This window comes from Lacerta agilis, chromosome 3, assembly GCF_009819535.1.
Source record: "Lacerta agilis isolate rLacAgi1 chromosome 3, rLacAgi1.pri, whole genome shotgun sequence".
NCBI lineage: Eukaryota > Metazoa > Chordata > Lepidosauria > Squamata > Lacertidae > Lacerta > Lacerta agilis.
This window is the reverse complement of record NC_046314.1, coordinates 64,191,360-64,216,419: the sequence shown is the minus strand read 5'-3', so window position 1 is coordinate 64,216,419 and position 25,060 is coordinate 64,191,360. Positions and strand designations below refer to the sequence as shown.

The following is a 25,060-nucleotide window of genomic DNA, read 5'->3' as shown; positions in this document are numbered from 1 at the left end:
TTAGCAGCAGTGCCACACTTCCAACTGAGAGTCAATAATATAATTCCATGTCAAAATGGGTATGAAGAGAGTGTCTGCAGGAGACTAGAGGTAGATCGAGAGGATTACACCCATGGAATCAATCCATTTCTTGTATTTCCTACCAATAGTGAATGAACCCACTTGTAATCCTAGCAATGAGATTTTTGATAGCAAAAGTTGTTTGACTTTAGTAGACCAGAAAAGGTGTAGGTTTTAGAGAGAATTATAATATGGGCCCAAGCACCATCTTATCCCCTTCAATTCAACATTCCTCTGCATGGTGGCTCAGCAATAGCTGCAGCTATCCAATTTATTTTAACATGACTATTCTCAAGTAAATGGATTGTGAAATACAGACTTAATGAGGAGATTTAAAAAAGCATGTTCAAGAGTATTTTCAGCCCATTGAAATGTAGACTATAAACAACATACTTACTCTTTTCTTATTAAGTTTGATTTCTTGCGTAGTACGTCTTCACAGAACAGAATGCACGACGTTTTCAGAACTGGCAAATGAGCGAGACCAATTCCTGATCAGAATCAAGAATGGTTTATTTTTCATGCTCCTCTTAACTGTTGGGAAAGTCATGTGTACCCATTTCAAAAAAGAAAGAAAAAGCAATAATCCTGGCCAAACTAATAGTTCTCACCCGAGCTCAGGAAGGCCACACAGGTGAGATAGCTTGGGAAAGACAACTGAGGAGAACAGTTTGAACATTTCATTTGCACTGACTTGACCACCGCTCAGTGCATAGTGATTGTAAATTGTTGTCATATAGTTACCAACCATTTTCATCCATACGTGCCATCATTGTAAAAAAAGTGATACATGTACAAGTGTAGTGTAAACTCTGCATCCACAATTAGAGACCCCGTGGACATATTATAGGGCTGCTATGGCAAATTTAATTTGGACAAAAGCTGCCATTTGGAAACCAAATCTAACTCTTATGTTTCTCTGCTGTCATGGGAGCTATTAGCAGCATAGGAAAGAATGGCACTTCAAGTAATGTTACAAACCCCAGGCCACATGGAAGCATAATATATTCCAACTTGTCCCCATACTAGGGAGGAAGTTCTTGACACAGAGGAAATGAAATATGGGCAATAGGTTGTTTATGGTGTAGACTTTCTCATATTCATAAGAGGTACAGAACAGAGGGGCACTGAAGGAACAAAAATGGGCAGAGAAATGGATGCGGCATTTGTATTGCACACTAGACTACATTCCAACCACACAAAAGCCAGAGGTTTCTACACACCTGTCTCAGTCTAGACAAGCACAAGGACATTTCAATGACACATTTCTGCCAGACAGAACTTAACCTGGCACAGGAGGAGAAATACTTTTTCAGTGTAAAAATGGACCAGATGGACCAGACGACCCTTGGCTATGCTGGCTGGGGCTGATGGAGTGCCACATTTTCTGGGTTGCATGATATCTTAGTAATACTCTGAGTAGACCCGTTGAAATTAATGTGCATGACTAACTTTGGTTCACTCATTTCAGTGAGTCTACTTTTAGCTCAAGAACTGGGAGAAGTTGTCATGAGCTAGGCTCGCTGAACAATATAACTGGAATACGCTCTTGTGGTAAAAGTAAAGTTACTAATGCAGAGCAAAGAAAAAAAGCTAAATTAAACTATGCTATACTAGAAACAAACTTCGCTTACATCCTCTTAAAAAAACCTGCAAGGGGGAAAGTGTCCGTGAGGATCCTGGGGAATACACTGAATGTGTGAAGTTTGTGAATGATAATGCTGGTATAGCTCTTAGCTTGAATAAATTCCTGTTTTGCCGTCACACAAAAAGCCAAAGGTCACACTCTGGGGACTCCTATATTTTCCCAAGTGGGAGGAAAGGAAAATCAAGCCTTGAAAAACTTACTAATTACATCAAAGAAGATAAGCAACTGGGGCTGATGAAAGATCACAAAGAAAACACACAGATACATTGCATTCCAAATGCTGCAAGCTAGCAAAGGAACCTCATAAATCCTGCAAAGGTTTCTGTTAGCTTAAGAGGAAGGAAGGATGGAACCCACATGCAATCAGTGCTAGAAACTCAGATATATAAGGTAGGCATCAAATGGCTCCTTAAACCAGGGTTACAGTCACCAAAATGGAATGCCTAGTTGCCATTTTGGGGCCAGACAGCTCAAAAGTCACACTTTCCAATACGACTTTTTTGGTTCCTGAAATTCATTCTGATTGCACAGATAAAATATAATGAATAGAATTCTGCAAGGTGTGTTGTTGGTGTGTGGAAAGAGTGAAGATCCAAGGATCCCCAGGCAGTGTTTGAAACTCTGTTTCAAACACTGCATGCAATACAGAGCCAACTATAAATGGTGTTTTCAGGGCCAGGTTACCTTAGGAACAGGGTATGAGTGCCCTTTGTTTCCTTCTTCAAACTATATTCCTCCTCCCTTGTGGCCCCTTAAAAATTTTTGTAGGAGTAAATTTACTCATTTTGTATGCATCAGCTCCAAATGCTTCATTATGGTTTACCATGCCCAGTGCTTTTTTCTAGAAAAATAGGTGCCAGTACTCACCATGAAGTTGTTACAGTAAGTCTCACACTTTGTAACAACAGCAAAAAGGTGCTGGTACTGCATACCCTTGAGTACCCCTGGGGGGAAGCACTGACCATGCTAATGATAGGCAGATTTTATGAATAGTATCATAGCCTGGTATCTTCCACATAGAGTACAAAATACTGAGAAATAATTCTCAGTTTTGGCGGTTTCTGTTTGCTTCTCTAAAATGTTTTCATACATACAAACAAGTCAGGGGCTGGGTTTTAATCAATTGTTTCCTGTAATTTGCAAAGATATTGGCGGTGGGGAGGGTCACTCCAGATAAACATTTCCATCCCAAACAATTCCATCGCAACATATCAAACAAAAAAAGAGAGAGAACAACTCGTCTATACAAAACAGTTTTATGATCAGAAAGGACAGAGCAGTAGACGAAAGGCTGCCCTCTTAATGACCACATCAAATGGGGGGTGACGTTTGCGTGGTCGTGCGCAGCCCCCTGAATTCGTGGGCGACACCTGGTAGTTCGGCTGGCTACACCCTCCCCCAGAAGGGATACCTGGGGTCTCTGCCTACCCCAGTTAACCGTCCAATCTCGTCTGGGGGAGGCATTGCCAAGGGATTGGCCAGGTAAGGGGAGGGACAATAGAGTGTGTAGCTTACCTGAGAAGCAGCAGCCGGCTCCAGAGCTGCTCCCACCCTCCACTCCCTCAATTAACTCTCACTTTGCAGGTTAACTTTTTTTACACAGGCATGCAGGCGCTGCTATGCCAAGGCCGCTGTTGAAGGGCCAGAAAGGAATTTCCCTGCACTGGCAGATTTTGCCTTTCCCATAGCAATTCATCACAACTTTGGCAGTTTCAGGCCTTGGGTGGAATCCTTTAGTCATCTTCCTAAATGGGGGGGGGGGCATGGGGTGGTGACTCCATGCCCCCAGTGTGGCGGCGATAACAGGGTTCCCCGTTAAAGGGGTATTGGGGGGAGGCATTGTCCATACACCGAGAGGTTGTTATTGCTCTCAAAACGGGGGGTGGGCTCTCTGCTTGAACATATGTTCTCCAGAGCTAGCCCAATCCCCACACATTCTGGATAACCCTGACGTTTCCCAGATCTCCGTCTGGGGGCTGGGAAGGATAAATGCCCAATGCCTGAGCCAAGGTCTCCCTACATCTGAATCTTAATAAAGTTGTGGCCAATTTTAATCCCATAGCACGTTGTCTTGTGTCATTATTCCGCTTGGGGGGTCGCCTAGGGTTTGGGGGACTCCGCCTGTCCACGCAAACAAATACTCTTTTAAAACAGTTAAAATTCAGTTTCTCGAAAAAAGGCATTCACAGTAATTCAGCTGCAATTCATTTATGTATTAAGCAGATGCATATATAGTGCTCAAAAATGTCAGCAAATACTCCCACACCACAGCGCTTCCATGCAGATGAAATAAAACTGCCACATACTGTTTGATCCATGTAAACACAGGCGGAACACAATATGCAGCCCATCAGAAACCCTGATTAAAAATTTCTAATAACAGGAGTCACCGTTGATGCGTAGTGCAGAATAATTCCACAGCACTAGCGGAGATTTAATGCTATTAGTACCATTCATATGGAGCTCTGTATGAAGGATTGTAAAGGGGCCTTTCTATGGGTAAGCTATTAGTCTGAGTTTGCAGTGCTACTATAATGCAGCACAGCTTTCCAAATTAAAGATATATATGACTAGACTCAGGAGACCAGAGTTCAAATCACCACTCAGCAATGACACTCACTAGGTGACCTTGGCCCACTCACTATCTTCTAGCCTAACCAACCTCAGAGGGCTGTTGTGAAGGTAAAATGGGAGGTGGGGGGGGGGGAATAAACGCACCACCTTGAGAGCTCCTTGGAAGAAAGGCAGTATTTAAAAGTCATAGGAATAATAATAGCAGCTATCAGACCTTCCCAGAGACAACTGTGGTTTGGGGAAAAGGGGACAGAATATATCAAAGCCCCACATTGGAAGCTGGCCTATAAAAGAAGCGGGAAATACACACAACTGAGGGGCGAGAAAAGGGAACAGTGCTACTCAGGTATTAAAACACACACAGGGAGAGAAGCACTGCGCCACCTTCTCTCTCCCCCTATCAAAGCAATGGGGCAGAGAAGGCACATAGTAAAAGCTGTTCATTGTAAAAAGTATTTTAAAAGGACAGGAAAGAAGAATGGGGAAAACTACCTCAGCCATCCTTCACTCACAAGTCATGGAAGCAACAGCCACCAGTGGGTCATTTCCCAACACAGACAAAGCTCTTCTCATTCTCATTCATCCAATATGGCTGGGCCATTGGGCCATGACTTAGGACCAACCGGTCTGCCACTGCTCTTACTACAACCAGGTACTTGACCCAAGGAATGAACCATTTTGTGTAGCAGGTGGTTAAAAACTGTGTGTACAACAGCATGTTGTTGTTGTTGTTGTTGTTGTTGTTGTTGTTTTAAAATAAATTGTTTTCAGGATATCACATGACCTGCATATTACATGAGGCTAATAATAATAATAATAATAATAATAATAATAATAATAATAATAATATATTTATTTCTTTATTGATTCCCCAGCCTCTCTGGGCGGCTTCCAGCAAAATATTAAAAATATGATAAAACATCAAACATTAAAAACTTCCCTAAACAGGGCTGCCTTCAGATGTCTTCTAAAAGTCAGATAGTTGTTTATTTCCTTGACATCTGATGGAAGGGCGTTCCACAGGGCAGGTGCCACTACCGAGAAGGCCCTCTGCCTAGTTCCCTGTAATTTGGCTTCTCACAGTGAGGGAACCGCCAGAAGGCCCTCGGAACTGGACCACAATGGGGGTGGAGATGCTCCTTCAGGTATACTAGACCGAGGCCATTTAGTGCTTTAAAGGTCAACACCAACATGTTGAATTGTGCCCGGAAACATACTGGGAGCCAATGTAGGTCTTGAGCAATTCCACAAACAGAGAAGCATTCAGTATTGTTCTTTCATATTTTTAAGTGCCCATAGGCTGTTCTTAATGAGGTCCTTTTGAAAGAAAAAGAGTGGGTTTTAAAAATACAGACAACGCCCATACAAAAGGAAAAGCTGCTCTGACCTTCTTACGTGATGTTCTGTATGCTCTGCTCTTGAAAGGCAGCCTAATTATCTCGTGTGAGTAGCACTCTTTGAAATATAAGTAACGTGCAAACACTGTTCTGCCATATTAAAGCCTAGAAAAATGAGCTCTTTGAATTGATTACACTTGGAAGAAAATATACTTAAAGACTAGCATCGTAGTGCCAGCTTTGGGTAATTCCACTGTCTCTTTCAAAAGTTGGCTCCATTTCTAAGGTAGAAAGACTTAGGGTAAGTACTTGTGGCCTCCTCACCTCTTTCAAGTGCAGAATGAATCACAGAGTAATCTTCCAAGCTGTGCTTTCAGTTGGATTTCTTTATGCTGGCACAGCAGCAAGCTAATAATCCAGTAGGTAATCCTTTTTGATAATCCTTTGGCTCTGCCATCCCCCACCCACCAATGGTGCCCAGCACTGTGCTTTGGCTAGATTTCAACTGCAATCTATCTATCTATCTATCTATCATCTATCGAATGTATTTAGTGTCAGGTCGGCCGGGGAAAAGGACAACCCCCAGGCATAATGCAGGAACGATTCCAGCCCGTCTCTCCCATCAGCGTCCAGCGTGCAGCTCTAGGGAGTTCCGACAGCCCTTCGCAACGATTTATAATGACTCATGTTTGGAGACACTGAACACATATTAATAGTCCAGCAGAGATAAAACGCAGACGGACTAAGGCTGAGGGTGTGTGCAATAAAACTATTTTATTAAGTGTAAGGCAGAACAAAGGAAAACATGTCTCCTCCTCGCTGAGAGAAGTCTGAAGAAGAAGGTAACAAACGGAAACAGAGTACAGTAAACATCCGCTCCTGTGATTCCAACAATCTGTTAAGGAATGCATAACACAGACATATGATCTGCACAGTGAGAGGAATAGAAAACCCAACAGAAATGTTATATGCTAGCTTCTTCTCTCTCAATCTACTTTGTCATGATGGGCTTGAGGGCATCCTGATCCAAGTTTGCATATGACACCAAATTGGGAGGGGTGGCTAATACCCCAGAGGACAGGATCACACTTCAAAATGACCTTAACAGATTAGAGAACTGGGCCAGAGCAAACAAGATGAATTTTAACAGGGAGAAATGCAAAGTACTACACTTGGGCAAAAAAAATGAAAGGCACAAATACAGGATGGGTGACACCTGGCTTGAGAGCAGTACATGTGAAAAGGATCTAGGAGTCTTGGTAGACCACAAACTTGACATGAGTCAACAGTGTGATGCAGCAGCTAAAAAAGCCAATGCAATTCTGGGCTGCATCAATAGGAGTATAGCATCTAGATCAAGGGAGGTAATAGTACCACTATATTCTGCTCTGGTCAGACCTCACCTGGAATATTGTGTCCAGTTCTGGGCACCACAGTTCAAGAAGGATACTGACAAGCTGGAACGTGTCCAGAAGAGGGCAACCAAAATGGTCAAAGGCCTGGAAATGATGCCTTATGAGGAACGGCTTAGAGAGCTGGGTATGTTTAGCCTGGAGAAGAGAAGGTTAAGGGGTGATATGATAGCCATGTTCAAATATATAAAAGGATGTCATATAGAGGAGGGTGAAAGGTTGTTTTCTGCTGCTCCAGAGAAGCGTACACGGGGCAATGGATTGAAACTACAAGAAAGAAGATTCCACCTAAACATTAGGAAGAATTTCCTGACAGTGAGAGCTGTTCGACAGTGGAATTTGCTGCCAAGGAGTGTGGTGGAGTCTCCTTCTTTGTTCTTTAAGCAGAGGCTTGACAGCCATCTGTCAGGAATGCTTTGATGGTGTTTCCTGCTTGGCAGGGGGTTGGACTGGATGGCCCTTGTGGTCTCTTCCAACTCTATGATTCTATGATTCAGTATCTGGTTAAGAAGTGTCTAGAAAAAAAGAGAAAGTGGTAATAGCCATGTCGTTGTACCTAGAAAAAATTAGGCACTTTATACAATAATTAATTTCATCATCCATTTAGAAGTAGATTCTAATGGTATTATTGAACCTTGCAAATAAAAAAAGAACTATATTCTCCTAAGTGTAGCAGCAAGGCACAGTAGTGTGTCACTGGAAAAGTGTTCTAAAATGCCTTCAGTGGTTAATTAATGTGATGAATGTAATGTAATTAAAGAATTGGGCTCCTGTGAGCCCAACCAAGCCATCTACAGAGGATTGATTCATTATTCTTTTATTTACCCTTTGCCCATAGCACACAGTTTGTAGAGCATAGGGCTGCCATACGCCTGGATTGCAAAGGCAGAATTGACATCTGGGGGGAATTTCTGGGAGGAATTTCCAAGCAGCGGCATTTTGTCCTGGATCTTAGGCAAGTCAATTAAAAAATCACGTGTTTGGTTGTTGTTGTTTTTTGACATTTTTGTAAAAAAAATAAATCTCTACAACTTTAGGGTTTGTCTTTAAAAAGCTCAATAAATTTGGTGGTTCTGGATTTTACTTTTTGAAATAGGCAACCTTAGTAGAGCACCCAGTTTGCCTGCAGATGACTCCAGGTTCAGTTCCCAGCATCTTCAGTTAGGACTGGAAAACACTTTCCTGTCTGAAAGTGTTGCCAGTGAGCTTAGACAATACAGGCAAATAATCTGACTCAGTGTAAGACAGCTTCTCACAACCAGAAAGCCTCTGTTGAAGGCACATAATTCTGTGCTATCTTTTTGATGGGTGCAGTTAGACTATCCAGTTGCTCCAATACAAGAGATGCAGCAAAAGTATCTGACCTAGAAGGAGCCACACCCCAAATTATGCAGAAACTCCAGATGTCAACTCCCTAGACTTTGGAAAATCCTTTTAAGAGATGTGTAACTGGCTGCATCAGTGCTGGCATTCAGAAACGCTTTGGAGACCCATCTGTTTCAATTGGCTTCTGAAGATAATTTGTATTAAGGTTGCTGATAGTGTCAATGTATTGATTTCATGCTGCTAGTTATGGGATCTTGTTAAAATTTTTAGGCTGGGCTGATCAATGTCCCAGAGTCAAATGTAAAAACTCTGAAGGCCTTTATTGACTTATTGAAGCATGCCCAAATATAAGTTCTACTGTCAGTCTTGCGAATGACAAAATGTGTCCTGCCTGTGACTCAGAATGTCCGGGGTGGGGGGTGGGGATTGAAAAGTGAGTTGGATCAATCAGTGCATGCATAAAAAGGCTATGGGAATCAGCCATCAGAGTGGTAGAATATGGTATAAAGCCTGGATCGGTAACTGTTGTTGCATTTAGAATTCAAAGATAGGGTGACTCAGACTTTAAAGATGATTTAGGTGAAAACAATATTTCAGCTTCTCTGCTTCAGCCTTGAACAGGCTTTTCAGATAGGCATGTGATTTATTTTTTGAGGTTCCAATAGGAAACTGGGTTCTGGGCTTTTTCCAGTTGAATGTAATCTGTGGCTCTTTGAGTAAGTCATGTCTCCAGAGACCACACATGCTGGCTCCACAGAAGCTGGGCTTATCCCATGAAAAGGTCAGTGTGCTGCAGAAGTCAGTAAACCAAACTAATTCAAGCTGGGGAATTGCTTGGAAACAAGGCAGAGAATGTTTGTAAATGAGAACGCCACTTCCTACAGTGTGATTGTGCCAGTTTTTTGGAAAAATAACTCCACCATCCAGTGCAGATCTAGTTTTTCCCATTCTTACAAAATATTCTAACATCTACTGCATCCATCTTTTTGCTTCCCAGCTTCTAACCATAATTCATTTGCCTATGTTAGCCATATTGCACTTCAGCTTACGTTAAACTGATTCCTGCTCTAAAAATCTGAGATTCCCTTTATGTCTGACCCTCTAGGGTCCTGCCCTAAGCTTTAGGAACACCAATCAGTCTGGTGACATTAAGAAAATGTCAGCTAGTTGACCTTGTGAAATGTGTTCTTCACACCCAAATGTGAGCTTTGCCACAGATAACAAATGCTACAAGTGATGAGCATGAGATTCCCTTTTCATAACAATGGACTGTCAAAAAATGTGCATCTCAATCTTAGCCATGTTTATTTGGAAGCAGGTCCCACTGGTATCAGTGACACTGACTTCTCAGTAAGTGTGGTTAAGATTGCTGCCTGCACACACTCGTCTGCAAGTGATCACGGTTGAAGTCAGAAGGACACCGTTGGAAGGGGTCTTGTAGGCTAGCCCAACCCATTGCTTGTTGTAAGAAATCCATCACTAAATCATCCTGTAGAGATGGCTGGGCTCATGCTGCAGGGCAGGATGCCTTAGATGCATGCTGGAAATGACTGGAGAAGGCGTGCAATGCTAGCTTCTCTTCAGTGGCCAGGTTGCTACTGAATACCAATTGCTGGACTCACAAGTGGGGACAGCGCTGTTGCACTTGGGCCCCGAAGACATCTGGTTGACAGCTCTGAGAACAGAATACAGGACTTCTTATGTTCTTAGGTCCAAATCTATTCAATTTCATATTCAGCATCAGTTGCTTGAAAGAACTTCTGAGTGGTGGTTACAGAGATACATGTGATGGTTACACCGAATGCGCAGTACAAACAAACCACATGCAGTTAAACCCCAGTGGCCTACTTTCTTACTCTCTCTATGGAGTCAAGAGTACTGGCCTTTCCTCTACACATTATGTTTCCGAACTCTGTAGATAGGGGGACAAAGGGGCTTGTGGGAGTTGCAGTAAATAAGAGCTGGGGGGTAAAGGTTAAGCATTCCCTATGCTTTTCTGGTTCTCTGTTTCAAATGGCAACCTGTAGATGCCGCTTTGAATGAGAACTGGGCAACTGGGATTTCCTTACACACGTTCATGTGTAACATGCAGTTTGATGCCGAATTTCTCTCTCAAAAGCAGATGTTCTAACATCCCTTCAAGTTTGGGTAGCTAATATGGTCAGCGACGATGGGCATTGCAATCTATTTACTGCAGTTGTGTGTTTGCATTCTAGTCTCTGGGATGTTCTGTTTGTAACACTCTCAAACTTGCACACCCTTTGGCCCTGAGGAAATGTGATGAATGCTATGGCAGAGAAAAAGGGATCTCTCCCATGACCAAATTTATAAAAAACAAAGCTTCCCCCCCACACACACACACACTATATTCTGTCCCCAGGCAAGAACCTGTTGGTGGACCCTGCCCCCTCCTCTGGATGAGAGAGGGGAGGAGAGTGTTTACACCTTAGGTGAGAGATAGGGATGTCTTACTCAATCCACACACACACACACACACACACACACACACACACCATTTCTTGGCACATGGCTAATTGGCGTTCCTAAGCTATATCCAGTGGGATTGATTAATTGCCTATAGGAAGCAGTGATGGCTTTAAAAGATTAGAAAAATTCACACAGCCATTGTGGCTAGGAGCTTTCAACTTGTTGTTGTTGTTCAGTCGTTCAGTCGTGTCCGACTCTTCGTGACCCCATGGACCAGAGCATGCCAGGCACACCTATCCTTCACTGCCTCTTGGCCAAACTGCAATGGCTGTGCTCTGCCTCCACAGTTGGTGGCAGTAATGCTTCCAAATACAGTACCAGCTGGTGGAAACCACAGGAGGGGAGAGTGCTCTTGTGCTTCCGGGTTTCCCACAGGCATCTGGTTGGCCACTGTGACAACAGGATGCTGGACAAGAAGGGCCATGGACCTGATCCAGCAGGTTCTTCTTATGTTCTTACAACTGGTGTTTTGTCCTTTCGCTATTTTACTTTTTTTTGCTGCATTCATTGTTTTAATTATAGTTTTATTGTATATTTATTTTGAATTAGGAAGTGTTGTTCATATTTGTTAATGCTGTGAGCTTCTTTCACGTCAGCTTGGTTGTTGGAAAAGCAGCTTTCGCGTATTCAATCGAATCAAATGATTTTCTTTGGAGTATGCCAAGGCAGCTGCTGGGTACCTATGAGTGCTCATACTGTTTTGGAGAACCAAATATTCCATGTGAGTGCCATTTATTCCACCTCTGCTTTTTGTGGCACCCCTCTTTCATGATGGCCATATACCCGCCATAAGTTCACAGAGCAAAATAGGAACATCCTTGTAACACACCTGCGGTTGTTATAGCAGAGATCATTGCTTGAGATGCCCACTTGCAGACCTTCCTCGCTTAACATGGAGATGGTTGGGGACTCAGCACACAAGGTGACACACACAGGGGCCATGCGGGTGGGGCTTGCATTTGTAGTGCTGCCCCCCACCCACAGCTGCAGATTGAATGTGTACAAGGGAGCTTACAAAACTGATGGTAAAGACAAAAGAATACACCACCTGAGGCCACTGCCTCACATTGCCTAATGGTAGGAGCAGCTCTTGTCTAGAGTCTAGACCATTATGTTGTACTGAACCAGTTCCTGGAACTATTTCAGGCATTGCAGAAGGTCAGTTAATGCAAGGTGGGAGCTTGCTCTGAACAGTGCTACTCCTTTTACTTTGTATTGACCCCTGTTCTCTTGCTTGGTGAAATAACAGAGTTAGGGTGGTGTCTATCACCTGACAACTCCCCAGTTTATTGCAGCACTGAATCAAACCAATGATATTTGCAGTGATAATAAAATGTCTTTATTGTCTGCATATTTCATCGGTTACATTCATTTTGGGGAAAAATAGTAAAGTGTCTCCAGTCATATATATATATATATATATATATATATATATATATATATATATATATATATATATATATATATGGATACTTTCATTGGTAAATATATACAATGTCAAATGCACTTTAATCCTAGCATCCATGATTTTAGCACAAATCAATGAATTTAACAAATCAAGGGGAAGCGTTTACCTTTGGCAATTGTGGGATTACATTGATTCCTATAGCCCAGTAGCCATATCATTAAATGGAAAAAGATACCTATAAATATACAGGATATATATCTGACTTTAGTTTGCTTGGTTGGCTATGAAAATAATCTGAATTTGCACCAATGATGCAATCGTCTATGAAAAATCCACCCAGTGTGGTGCCCTTTTACTTTAATTCACAAAGGTTTATCTATATTTGGAGGGGAGGGGAAACGTTTACTAAACTGGGGGGGGGGAGCTTTAAAAATGTCTCTTATCTGGCTGAGATTCTTCTAAGTGTCCTCAAAATTCCTACAGGTATTTTGCCTTAGGTGACGCATCCAGATTGTCTGGAATGTTGCTGGCAGGGAGAGGAGGGTTCAATGGCACCTTAGGGGTGCATGAAACGCACCTGATAAGTGTTATGCATCAAACTGAAAAATATTTCACCACCACCACTCCTAAATTCCTACCAGCATTTTGCTTTAGAAGAGTTCTTCATTATATCCCTCTCCAGTTTCATCTTAGGCAATTCTAAATATAGTGAAGCAGCAATTTGAATATAGTTAATTCATTTGGAGTCATGCCGTATCACCATCGCTGTACTGAAAAAGCGAGAAAGCTTACTCTCTGCCCATCCAGTTCATGAGTTCAAGATAGTAGTTTAAGTGCTAAGGAGCAATTAATCAGAATACAGTGATTTTGTATATGCAGCCATAAGCAGCAGTTTAATGTACTTTCTGTCCTGTGCGTTGCTTGTCTTTCTTGAAATGCAGTTATCAAAATAACAGATTTACAGCATAAGAGATCATAGGATTTGTCGTGAGTTAAAACTAGCATACATATGTACAGCTTTAGGTTGATCACTCTAAAGTAATATTTACAGTGTAAACATCCATTTTTATTATATAAGAAACAAAAATATCACAATTTTCACTTCACAATATATCTGTTTTGGTTTAAATACGGAAATCATCTCTTTGAAATACTATGAGAAACTCAAAAAATAGTTTGATCTCATCTTTAGGATTTTTTTTGCAGGATTTTTTCTTTTTACGGAGTTGTCTTCAGACATTCTAGGGAGAGAGAGAAATAACACGTACTTTAGAAACATTAATTTAGAAAATGATGGTAACACTTACTGGTATTAAAAGACTGTACAGTAATCCTGAATTGCTTCTGAGTAGGTGTATAGAATTGCACTATAAGTAAAGAAATCAAATGAACCATGATTGCTATTGCAATGCTTCTGATGGTATACAACTGATGTAACAGTCTCCCACTTTGTGACACTTATGCTGAGCCCTCAAGGCATTCCCTTCTCTTGAAGAACAGAGCTGTGTGTGCTCTATGCTCCTCAAGCTAGCAGGCCACCCTCAGGTGTAGCAAAAAAAAAAAAAAGCGCTAAAGCATCATCATTGTTGAAGTACAAGTCAACTGGTGGAATGGGTGGGAACAGGAGCGCAAATTTGTCTTTCAGCTCAGGCAGCAAAATGGTTGGGGCCAGTGTGGCTCAGGTGGCAGCCATATGCAAACACAGGCACTGTACCCACTTAGGTCAGTGTATAGGATAAAAACCTTTTAAACGTGACTTCCGTCTTGTCAGCGCCAAGACTCTAGCTGGAACTGGATCTTAATCGGTGGATATTCTCCTACTGACAGTCTGTGGCAGCTGTGGACAGCCTTTGGTGCTCTAGATATTGCTGAACTACAACTCCCATCATCCCTGGCCATTGACCATGCTTGCTGGGGCTGATGGGAGTTGTAGTTCTGCAACATCAGGTAGGCTAAATGTTCCCTACCGCTGGCCTACAGAGTCGATTGTATGATCTGGAGATGGAAGTGAAGCCAGGGCAAGGGCTTGGGCTAAGTCTTGGAAAGCAATGTATTGAAGATGCTCGTCTATTGCCTGGTTAAGGACAGAAGGCCAAACTTCTAGTATTTCTATCAGGGCTATTCAATCCAGGGGCCTCATATTCTCTGCCAGCATCACTAATGGTTGCACTTGCTTTCAGGAAAGAACTGGAGCCAGAGCAAGGCTCTCTCTTCCAATGCTGAGGAACCTATGGCACTTCCAGATGTTGCTGATTCCAACTCCCACCCGCACCAATGGTCAGGGATGAAAGGGTTTGTAGTCTGACATCATCTGGTGGGCCACAGCTTTCCCATCCCTGGTTGTTCAACAGTGGCTCCTGTTGTTGGGCTGTTAGCCAGTAGACAGCAATAAATTTGTACAAATGCAGTCCTCCTTGGAAAAATGTCATGGTAAATGAAATCATCTTTGTGGCATGGCCAATAATGTCATTCAACTGCCCAAATAGGAGCTGCAATGAAATATAGGGGCTTGTCTTTAAGCATCTCAATGGCAAAATAAGATAAGAATGATAAGACACATCATTTCCTCTAATAGCCAACCGAGATGGTTGAATGCCCAATAGGATTGGAGCCAAAGTAGAAACAAGAGAGAAGTAGCAGGATGCTTGGAGTTATGCAGAAGGACAAAGGGGTGGGGGTTATTTTTTTAAACAAAAAACAGAGGGGGGGATCCCAAAGTACAGTCTAGTGAGACTGAGCACACTTAGTGGCATCCTGAAATGGACCACTCCTGTTGATGGGTGGGGGTGCATGGTTTAAATAAATGCATAATTTCTCTCAAGTTATGGTATGTTTCACAGGACTCCTTCAGAAAAAAAAACTTCACTTCAATAAATTCAAACTCTAATAAGTGAAAAATCATTTTATGTTTGACACTGATTGCATGCCATCTACCCATATTATCCTCGGTACTCACTGATAAGAAGTCAACATCCTTCCCACAGTGCCTCTTTTGACCCACTTAGGCTGCAGTCCTACCCATGTCTAAACAGAAATAACTTCCTTTGAATTCAACGGGGCTTTCTCCCAGGTAACTGGTGTTAGTACTGCAGCCTTAGTAAATAGCAACCCACAATGTGAGTGTCACTAATATGAATACGAACCAGACTTCTGGCCTATAATCTTTTTATGCTTACCCACTAACTAGATGGTCAGATTCAGAAGCGACTTAGATTTCAACTAATCAGAAGGCCATGAAATGTGTGAGGAAAGGTGTGGGTGGACTTATTTTTGTTTTAATTACAAGAAATGCCTGTGCAGTTATCCTCAGAGTCACAGCACTGTTCACCCTAATTAAACAGAAGTCACTTTGGGTTTCATGCCTTAGCACACACAATCTGAGAAAACCCAAGTGAGCCAGGTGAATTAACACTATCAAACCACTCATTTTCATTAGAAATACTTCACAGATACCATCGATATTTAATCCATGCAATTATCTTCCTGTGATGTGATTCCCACAGAAATGTCATATGGGAGTCATGTCATTAAGAGCAATTTTCTGGAAAACCCCGGTGGCACATATGAACTATGCACATAATAAACGTAAGATGGCTACTCTGGTTGGGAAGATGTTCAGACTTACCAATGGGAGGTGATTCAGGAGCTCAAGGTCATCTACAGTGACATCATCATAGTTTTCGGAGAAGGCAGGGTCAAGCAATTCCGTTTCATCCCGAAGGCTGGCTGGGTTTAGCTCTTCCTGACTGTGGCAGAGCAGAAGCTTAGATTTAGTTTCATTTACTTCTTCTTAGAAACTTTCTCCTTTATTGCATTTTATTGCATCATTAGCCTTTATTAAAATGATTCAGCCTGTCTAGCTTTATTATACAAAACAATGTATAGCACTTTTATAGAAATCAGTTTACTTCAAAGCATAATGCTGAACATTTTAGTTAATAATTCTGTAATTGCTGTTTGAGAACAAGTGGGTTAGTTCTCCCATTCTTAGTTAAATCATGCCTTCTATAGAAAGCATGGAAAAATATGGCTGGATCGTGATGCCCTTTCTTTCTGTACACAATCTTTGTTCTTTCAAGCTATTTTTGTTATAAATTGTCCTCAGAAGAAAGCCGCTGTGATACAATGTCTCTTGCACTTTTCTATATGTTAAAAGGAAGATTGCGTTAATAGCTCATCACTGCTGGAGACTTCTAAAAAAAAAAAAACCACCTGTCTTTTGTGCACTCTTTCTTCCTACCTTCTTTTCCCAGTTAAAACAGAGTTCAAATATTTCTTCACAGCCATCTGCTTTCGAAAGCGACTGTAGTTGTCAGTAAAGACAGCATCTGAATGGCGTTTGACTGGCGGTGTCTGTTCATCAAGGGGAGTGTTATTTCTTGAACATAAAAGAGACTTGCAATTAGCACATTAATACACGAGCCAATCAAAATGCAAGAATTTCAAAACCCACAGGTTGTATTTCTTGAAAGCTAAGTAACTGATGGAAAGTCTATTCTCACTTTTCTTTTTCTACATTAATACAATGACCTCATTTCTTGACCATGCTCTTAACACAGGTGTGGGGAACCTTTGCCAAACTACAAATCCCACCAGCCCCATGGTTAATATTTAGAGGGCAAAAGGTTCCCTTCACCGGTCTTAAAATGTCTGTAGAAGATTGCTATTCTATATGCACTTACCTGGGAGCAAGCCCCATTGAACTCAATGGGTTTTACTTCTGAGCAGGCATATATAGAATTGCATATATAGTTGTTTTCATCTAATGTTTGCTCAGAATAGACCAACTGAAATCAATGGGCCAAAGTTAGCCATGGCCATTAATTATAATGGATTACTCTGAGTAAAAGTTAGTTGACTAAACCAAATTTACTCTGAAAAGAATTCAAATCTGGTTGTAATAAATACTGAAAAGACACTTTTGGGTTCTGTCCTGCACTGTTAAGCATGCTTGAAAACCCCACTGAAATCAGTGCAAAATAAGCATTTATCTCTCATTGATTTCAAGCAAAACAAGCAGTGACAAATGCTTGGTGGATAAAATACAGCATAATATGAAATGGAGTTGCCTTTATACTTTTGACTGTCGGTAGTTCTCCCAGCTAGCAGTCTCTTTGCTATCTGTCATGGATGCTTTAGCTGAGATTCCTGCATTAGACTAGATGACCCTTGGGATCCCTTCCAACTCTACAACTCTATGATTATTTGACTCTTCAACAGGAGATATCAGGAACTGAACAGGGATTTTATGCAAGCAAAGCTAAGACTACATCCCTCCCACCATATTTGGTATACTGCTTATACCAGTTATGGATAAGCTTGTACCAATTATGGATATCCAAGTTTAAAAACTTGGCTTTCAGATTTCACTTTCAGAACACTGGAGACACTGAGGGTGGCCTGCTAGCAGTGACCAGAGGAGAAATGAGTGCTGGGAGGAGCGCAGAGAGAAGAAACATCATGGTGCACCTGCAGCAGCACAACCAGATGCCGTCATCTGCCCCAGATGCAACAAAACATGTCTCTCCCACATCAGTCTCTACAGCCACAGCAGGCACTGTAACTCTCCAGCAGTTCAGCTTCACCCCCAAAGTTGCACTCCTCCATTGTCTCCCGATACAAACACATGATGATCGTATGATCAGTGTTTGAATTCAAACATAGTGGAATGCGGGTATTTAAGAGGAATGTAGGGGGAACCAGCTGAATCTGGGAAACAGGAGGAATAGTTACTAACCCAACTCTTTTTCCTATAAGCGATTCCAAATATTTTCTTGCCGAAATTTGACCCAAAAGTTTGCTGTAGCCGCTTGTGAAGAGTCCATCGGCATGTCTTGTGTTCCTGCAATTGAAAGTCCTACAGTAAAAAGCTGTGACCTACATTTTCAAGATTGTACAGTATATAGTTTCATATTTACAGCTAATGTACAGACAACCATATAGTTACTGCAGCTAAAGATGTGTGGATCCTTTCAGTTCCAAACCCATAATTCTAGTAATACAAACATAGCTTAAAGACCATGAAAGAGGGAGAGAGGAATGGTCATAAAGCTTCAGTGAAATTACAAACAGTTCAGTATTCAGATTTGCAATAATTATTAGATTTTTTTTAATGCCTTACCTATCCATAGCTCTGTACACATCATAATAGAACTTGTCATTCTCAGGTAGTGTAGTTTGCAAAATGTCAGCCTCAGATTTTAATGAACCTTGAGAATGATCAGATTCACTTGCCCCATCAAATGGCATTCTGTTTCCTAATCTAATGGAGAAGAGGAAAAGAAAACAATGTTTGAAGATGCTAGAGAATTCTTACAATCGCCTCCCAGGTTAAGATTGACTATTACTATAAGATGCCTTTAGTAAGCAATTCATAAATGAAATCATTATTCTCATTCACTATGACAATGAAGAATATTAGTCACAACTGCAAATATTTTAAAACTGTGTCCATATCATGCAGATGTCCCTACTCTTTCAATTATTTCAGTACAGACTTCACAACGAACAATTATACACGCAGAATGATTTCATTATGTGCTGATAAGATAATACAGAAAACATGGTCCTGCCAATGGGAGAGATTTAGGTACACTAAGCTCTCCCATTCAAATGAAGGAGACTTCAAAGTAGTTAACTTCAGTTGATCACAACCATAGTAAATGACCTAAGGGAGTTTCAGTGCGAAAAGATTTTTATAGTGCAATCCTATTCATGTCTGCTGAGAAGTAAGTCCTATTGACCACAAATGGACCAACTCCCAGGTGCATGTTTATAGCATTGCAGCTTCAGTCTGTAATTTAACTGATTGTATAAATGCATATGGTAGTCCCTGTGGTGTTATATTGATAAACCTCAAACATGATGGTGGGAGCAGGGCAAGGGAAATTAGAACACTATGCAAAAGTCAAATGCCATGGTTTAAGTATGGTGACTAGGTAAAAAAGAGGACAAGATTCCTACACCATTAACAGTTGTGTAGAGGAGGGAATTCTAGCACATGTAGCTGGCATAATAAGCTGTTCCAAATTTCCCTCTTCTACACTATTAAAAGTGTCAAAGCTCTGTCCTCCATTTCACTTGACCACCCTGTTATCAAGCTCCAACAATCTTATACAATTTAAGGATGAAACTCCATTTCTTCAAAGGATTTTTCAGAGCCCCCAAAGGCTTTCTGTAAGTAAAAGAATGTTTCCTTGTATGAATACACAAATGTAAATGAGAAGCCTCCTCAGTTTGCTGATGCTGTTCGAAGAAGAAGAAGAAGAAGAAGAAGAAGAAGAAGAAGAAGAAGAAGAAGAAGAAGAAGAAGAAGAGAGTTTGGATTTGATATCCCGCTTTTCACGACCTGAAGGAGTCTCAAAGCAGCTAACATTCTCCTTTCCCTTCCTCCCCCACAACAAACACTCTGTGAGGTGAGTGGGGCTGAGAGACTTCAAAGAAGTGTGACTAGCCCAAGGTCACCCAGCAGCTGCATGTGGAGGAGTGGAGACAAAAACACGCTTCACCAGATTATGAGTCGACCACTCTTAACCACTGCACCACACTGGCTCTCTTCATAAAATCAAACCCCCAGCCAGCAGTCTCTTTGGATAATTTATCTGAAAAGTTTGGATAACCTTCAAACATCACTGAATTGTGTCGGAATTGGCCAAACATTTGGTTTCCCAGGGCTGATTTGACAACTGTAGCCAATAGATAATCTCAAATGAATGATAATCTCAAATTACAAATCAATAAAACAACTTAATTGTAATAGATGTTTAGAAACAATGGTTGGACAAAGTGATTCATAGCATGCCAACTATTAACCACAGAGTAATCACACTGAACTGTTCAGGACTGAATATGTGACCCAATCAGATATATACAGGAAGTAAAAAAACAACAACCTAAGATCAGAAAGATTGTTGTTTGAATATCTGCTAACTTTTTTCTGTGAAACTGACAACCATCTCTGGCTTGAGATGACTAGTTCCATATTCCTTCCTGCTACTATCTTTTCATTTCAAGTATTTGTATACCACTTTTTATCAGAATCGAACATAAAGAAGTTTACAAAGGAAATTAAACACCACAATTAAATAATACCATATATAAAGCAGATAAATCAAGATCCATTCCACTCAGTCCCCACCAAAATTCCTCAGTCAACCACCATCTGGACACATTCACCCTCCCTCGCTCTCAACAATCACCATTCCCAAATTTGCTCAGAAAAGGGTTTGATAAAAGCCATTTTTCTTCTTCTAAGGATTCTTTGATATAAAATTCTTTTTGAGGTAAGATCCATGGACAACACTGAGTGCTACTTATAGCAAACATATAATCTGTTATGCCCATTTTAAGATTCCTCCAGCCGTTTGATTCTAGAACTGCTTCAGCTCTGAATTTTCCAATGTGTTTAATACATAGACATGCTATAAAGTCCTTTGTAATGAAGGTTTTGCATTGATTTGACATCTGAGTTTACAATTATGTTCTATAAAATGTATGTTTCAAGAACAGGGTTGAGAAAAATATTTTAAGTCATATATGAGAAACCGATGGCCTTTCTTAAGTTATTGGACTTGCAATTTTTATCAGCCCAGGTGAGCATAGGCAGAGGTCAGGCATGATGGGAGTTGTAGTTGAATACCAGCAGGAGAGCAACAGGTTCCCCACCCCTGAGTAATATGTTCCTCTTATCACAGACTAAATACCAAGGTAGTTGTGATAGAAAATCACTTGATGAATATTACCTATGTTTCATTTCAACCTGGCTGTCTCTTTGAATGGAATTCCATTCTGTCAGTCCTAATCATGATCTAATGGTAAACACAAGAATATCTGGATCCTCTTTCAAATGACCCAAATTGTTGCTGACAGACTAGTGCCATCCTCAAAAGCACAATTCAACAAGAACTCCTTTCATCTTGCCGTGCCCCTTCTATCCCTATTAACAAGCTATTAGTGCTTCTGAAGCTGGACATTTAGTTGGCTGGCATTCACTGCTAATGACCGCTAAACTAGGCTAGCACCTAGACTGTTGAGTGCTAATACTCAAGCATCTCATGATAACCGCCATTAAGAGTATGAATGCAACCAATAATTGTGGACGTGTCAATCTGGATTTATATTCTCCTTCCATATAATAGTCCATATTAAATATTTGTAGTAATGGAAGCTGAACTAAAGCTAGAGGTTTGATGCTTCCTGGCAGAAGAGCAGTCAGGAGGCTTAGGTTGGACTTTGCTTGATACACACAGGGTCTTGTTGTCTGTTATAAAACAAAGTTTTATTTTGGCTCTCTGTTGTACTGTTAGATATTCAGTTGAGAGTATGTAGGTTGGGGTGCTGGATCTGCCAGTGTGATCCCACCTCACTTATAGGTGAGTTTATTATATTGTATGAATAGGACTCTTGAGTGCTTTTGAACGAAGATGGAATGGCTGAATCTTCTAGTTAGTTTCTAAAGATTCTCCTCTTGTGGCTGGAATATGTAGATAGTGTTCAGACAACATGCCATTTGGTTTTATTTACTAAACATTTTTCTCTGAGTTTTAATATGTAACCGGGCAGTAAACATGTGTGGTTTTAAGAATATCCACGTCTATGTCAAATGCTTGTTAAACAGCTATCTTTTATCCCTGGGACAGATTGCTTTCAAATACCCCTGACTGTTTTTCTGTGTCCCCACTCGTTGCTGTGTGTGTGTACCTGCATCCTTTCATAAGGAGAGGACCCTTGGAAGCTAAAAGTCAGGCCCTTGAGGAGGAGGAGGATGGTGATGATTATGATGATACATTGTACCCTATCCATCTGACTGGGTTGCCCCAGCCACTCTGGGCGTGGATCCTAGATCACACCAAGCTTACAACAGCAATTTCAACACAGCAATAACTAGTGCTGAAATTCTGATAAAACAACCTTCCTTAACCTGGGGCTTTCCAGATGTTTCAGACTCCATCAGCCCCAGCCGGCATGGCCAGTGGTCAGGGAGGATGGGAGCTGTAATCCAAGAACATCTGGAGAGCTCTATGTTGGAGAAGGTTGTGATAAAAGGATGGAATGGAAGTAAAGCAGATATAGCAAATGGTAAAGAGAGCCATCGTATTTTCACTCTTATGCTAGGTGTTGCAAGGTTGCAGATGCACTTCCATTGCATGCAAGGAATCACAGTGATTTTTCAAGGGCACCGAACTGAATAATTTGATGAACATTTTGGACTAACATCTATCAAAGTTACTGCCAAGTAAATATGTCCTCATTTCTTCCTGTCCATTCATATTGAACTAGTTAGCTATTTCTAGCCTCTTACGCATGAAACAGTAAGAGTCAGTAACAAAAGGCGTAAAAGCATACATGAAATATCCAGTCAAGCTATGCCCAAAGCTAAGTTGTTGTTGTTGTTGTTTTAGTGCTCAGTTCCCTTTTGGCTAGTCCAAGTAAAACGATTTTGCAAATTTTCCTAAGCACATTCAGCTTGGCCATTGCAAGGTAGGCAGCATTAGGGCATTTCAAACTGGAGGGTTGTTTTTTCTTGTTACAGTTTTGTGACATCTGCATCTCCTGTTGGATTTGCAAATCATGCTGTTCTCCAGGTAGGCTTAGCTGGAGCAACCCTTACCTCATAGCGGAGTATGTTCCCAGAGGAGGTAAAGCGAGTGCTTGAGTGCAGAGAACATAGAGGAGAGCAAAGGAGAGGAGAAGCTGGGGGCCACTTCCATGTTCCATCTCTTTGGACCTGCCTGGACAAAGATAATTTTTAAAAAATGTTAACCTCTTGTTGTCAATGCCCAAATTTTGCATAAACAAAAAGACATGGCATAGGGTAGTCTAAAAAACATGAAATTGATAATTCTGAATAGGTAAAGGAAGACCACTATAGGGCACATTTCAAAATATTAAAAAATAATATTAATTTAAAACATTAATTGGGCAAAATCATTTGGATTCCTGGTGTTAAGGCATTATCCTTGAGCAAGAAGGTTGACAGAGGCAAACAAGTTTCTTATGACAAATTCCTTGTGAGATAAGTAATGTTGTGCAGTTGGTAGCAAAGGCATGGGTGATTCTGGTATGAATGTGAAGATGAATCACAACAACTATTTGTTGCAGGGGGTTGGACTAGATGACCCTTTTGGTCACATCTAGCTCTACAGTTCTTTGATTCTTTGCTGCCCTGACAGATCAACTTCTTCATGCATTACAAGTGCTTCTTTTGGTGAGATACACAGTATAAGTTACCTAGAAGCTTTACGCGAAGCTTAACTTAAAAAAAAAAGTCAGGGGGTTGACATGCAAGCCGGCAGAGAGAGAAGGAGATAGGTACACAGACTGACAGAAGAAATCATATTGTTAATAGTATATTGGGGTCTCATCTGATCTCCCTGGAGACCTAGAGATGTGACAATAGTCTGCTCTGCCTCTCCTTTTTTCTGGTAAATGTTTTGTTCAATCAGAGTCACTGCCAAATAACTGTGCGCAGGACCGCAGCTGAAGACAAAAAGTGCAGCTCCTCTTTACAGCTTTGAATCATGATAGTAAATAAATGCTGTTTGCCACCCAGTAGCAGTTACTCTGCGATACCGTTGAAATTCACTGGGAACAGGTCCAGAACTTCCACTTTAAGGGCTTTGGAACTAGATACAAGGCATTAATGAGGTGGAAAGGGATTTCACATGGCTGTAACAATAATTCATTCATTCTGATGCAAAGGCATCTCTTTTCATTGTTTTACAGTAGCAACTGCACACAAAAGCCCCCCCCCCCCCGTGGCAGGGGGAGCCGCATTCCCTCCATCAGATACCAATAATGTTGCTAAGAATAAAATCCATGTGAAATGCCAGCGAAATTGAAGTGGACAATTTCAGAGGAAAGGTCATGTGCAACACAATTCATACTCTAGAAATCTGGATATGGGAGAAGGAGAAGCAGAAAGAGAAACAAAATTATGATAATAAAATAAAAAAGAGTAGTGAGCAGGGACTCCCATAAGCATAACAGCCGGAAGTAAGATCAAAAGCCGGAGCGGATCTGAAATACTGATTATTTTTCCTGAGGCCAAAGGAAGCAACTCCAGTTATCTGGGAGATTAATCAGTAAAGGCATCAAAAGAAGAAATATCTCTTGATCAGATTTGTTTCCAGTCTGTGCATAAAAACTTTTTAGCCATATTTCTTTTGCCACAAACAAACATTAGTCTGGTGTTCCTCTGAACTGAAATCTACCAGCACCACAAAGGGAAACTCCTAAAACTTTTACTTACAAAGCCGGAAGAGGAACCTCAAAGGCAGGTGACACCAGGAGCTTTCCGAAGTGCTGAATTCCCCGTGCAGCTCCTTGGCCGTTCCACAAGTTTCTTCCTCAGGTACTGAGCAGGAATGTGCCAAGGAAAGTGCCTGTCAGTTTCTGCTCCCTCTAACTGCCGGTCTGAAGTTTCAGCAGCTCTCCTTCCTGGGCGAATGCCTCTCTCCCCCTTCAGTGCACTCTGTGCAGCCTTTCAAGCAGCCTCATCTTATAGGGTTTATATACACAGGACCACTTTTCCGCTTCAAAAAGAGCAATCACGTTACGTTGGAGACGTCACACTCCCAAGGGGATGAATGGAAATGTCTGTGATTGTTTTGTCCAGGATGCTGTGAGACAAAGGAAGTTCATATTTAATTCATGGGAAGCCCCCCCCGCCTCCTCCCTGTTTAAATTGATTTATTGCTATATTGATGAATGACTTAACATGAGTAACACTGGACTGGGCAAATAATGCAGCTTTTAAGACACAAATCCTGCTTTCAGGAAGATGGGGCTTATGAAACAGAAACCCATA

The 25,060-nt window shown here is 41.3% G+C and overlaps 1 protein-coding gene across 1 annotated transcript; it reads right to left on the bottom strand.

Moving 5' to 3' along the window:
• Positions 1-13,117: 13,117 nt before the first annotated feature.
• VIP (vasoactive intestinal peptide) lies at positions 13,118-24,780 on the bottom strand. Its single transcript, XM_033144024.1, has 7 exons — positions 24,503-24,780; positions 22,862-22,982; positions 18,374-18,514; positions 17,990-18,094; positions 16,493-16,630; positions 15,878-15,998; positions 13,118-13,493 (listed from the first exon to the last, which is right to left on the bottom strand). The coding sequence occupies exons 2-7, from the start codon at positions 22,966-22,968 to the stop codon at positions 13,485-13,487; spliced, it is 621 nt and encodes a 206-aa protein (XP_032999915.1). The 5' UTR covers positions 22,969-22,982; positions 24,503-24,780; the 3' UTR covers positions 13,118-13,484.
• Between the last annotated feature and the right edge of the window lie 280 nt (positions 24,781-25,060).

Bases quoted from the DNA above. Each gene is read 5' to 3' on its own strand.
- VIP (XM_033144024.1), bottom strand. From the start codon at position 22,968: ATGGAACATGGAAGTGGCCCCCAGCTTCTCCTCTCCTTTGCTCTCCTC. The intron at 18,515-22,861 runs GTAAGGGTTGCT...CTTCTCCATTAG, and splicing joins GGAACATACTCCGCTATGAG to ATTAGGAAACAGAATGCCAT. The intron at 15,999-16,492 runs GTAGGAAGAAAG...GCTCTGCCACAG, and splicing joins GTTTTAACTGGGAAAAGAAG to TCAGGAAGAGCTAAACCCAG.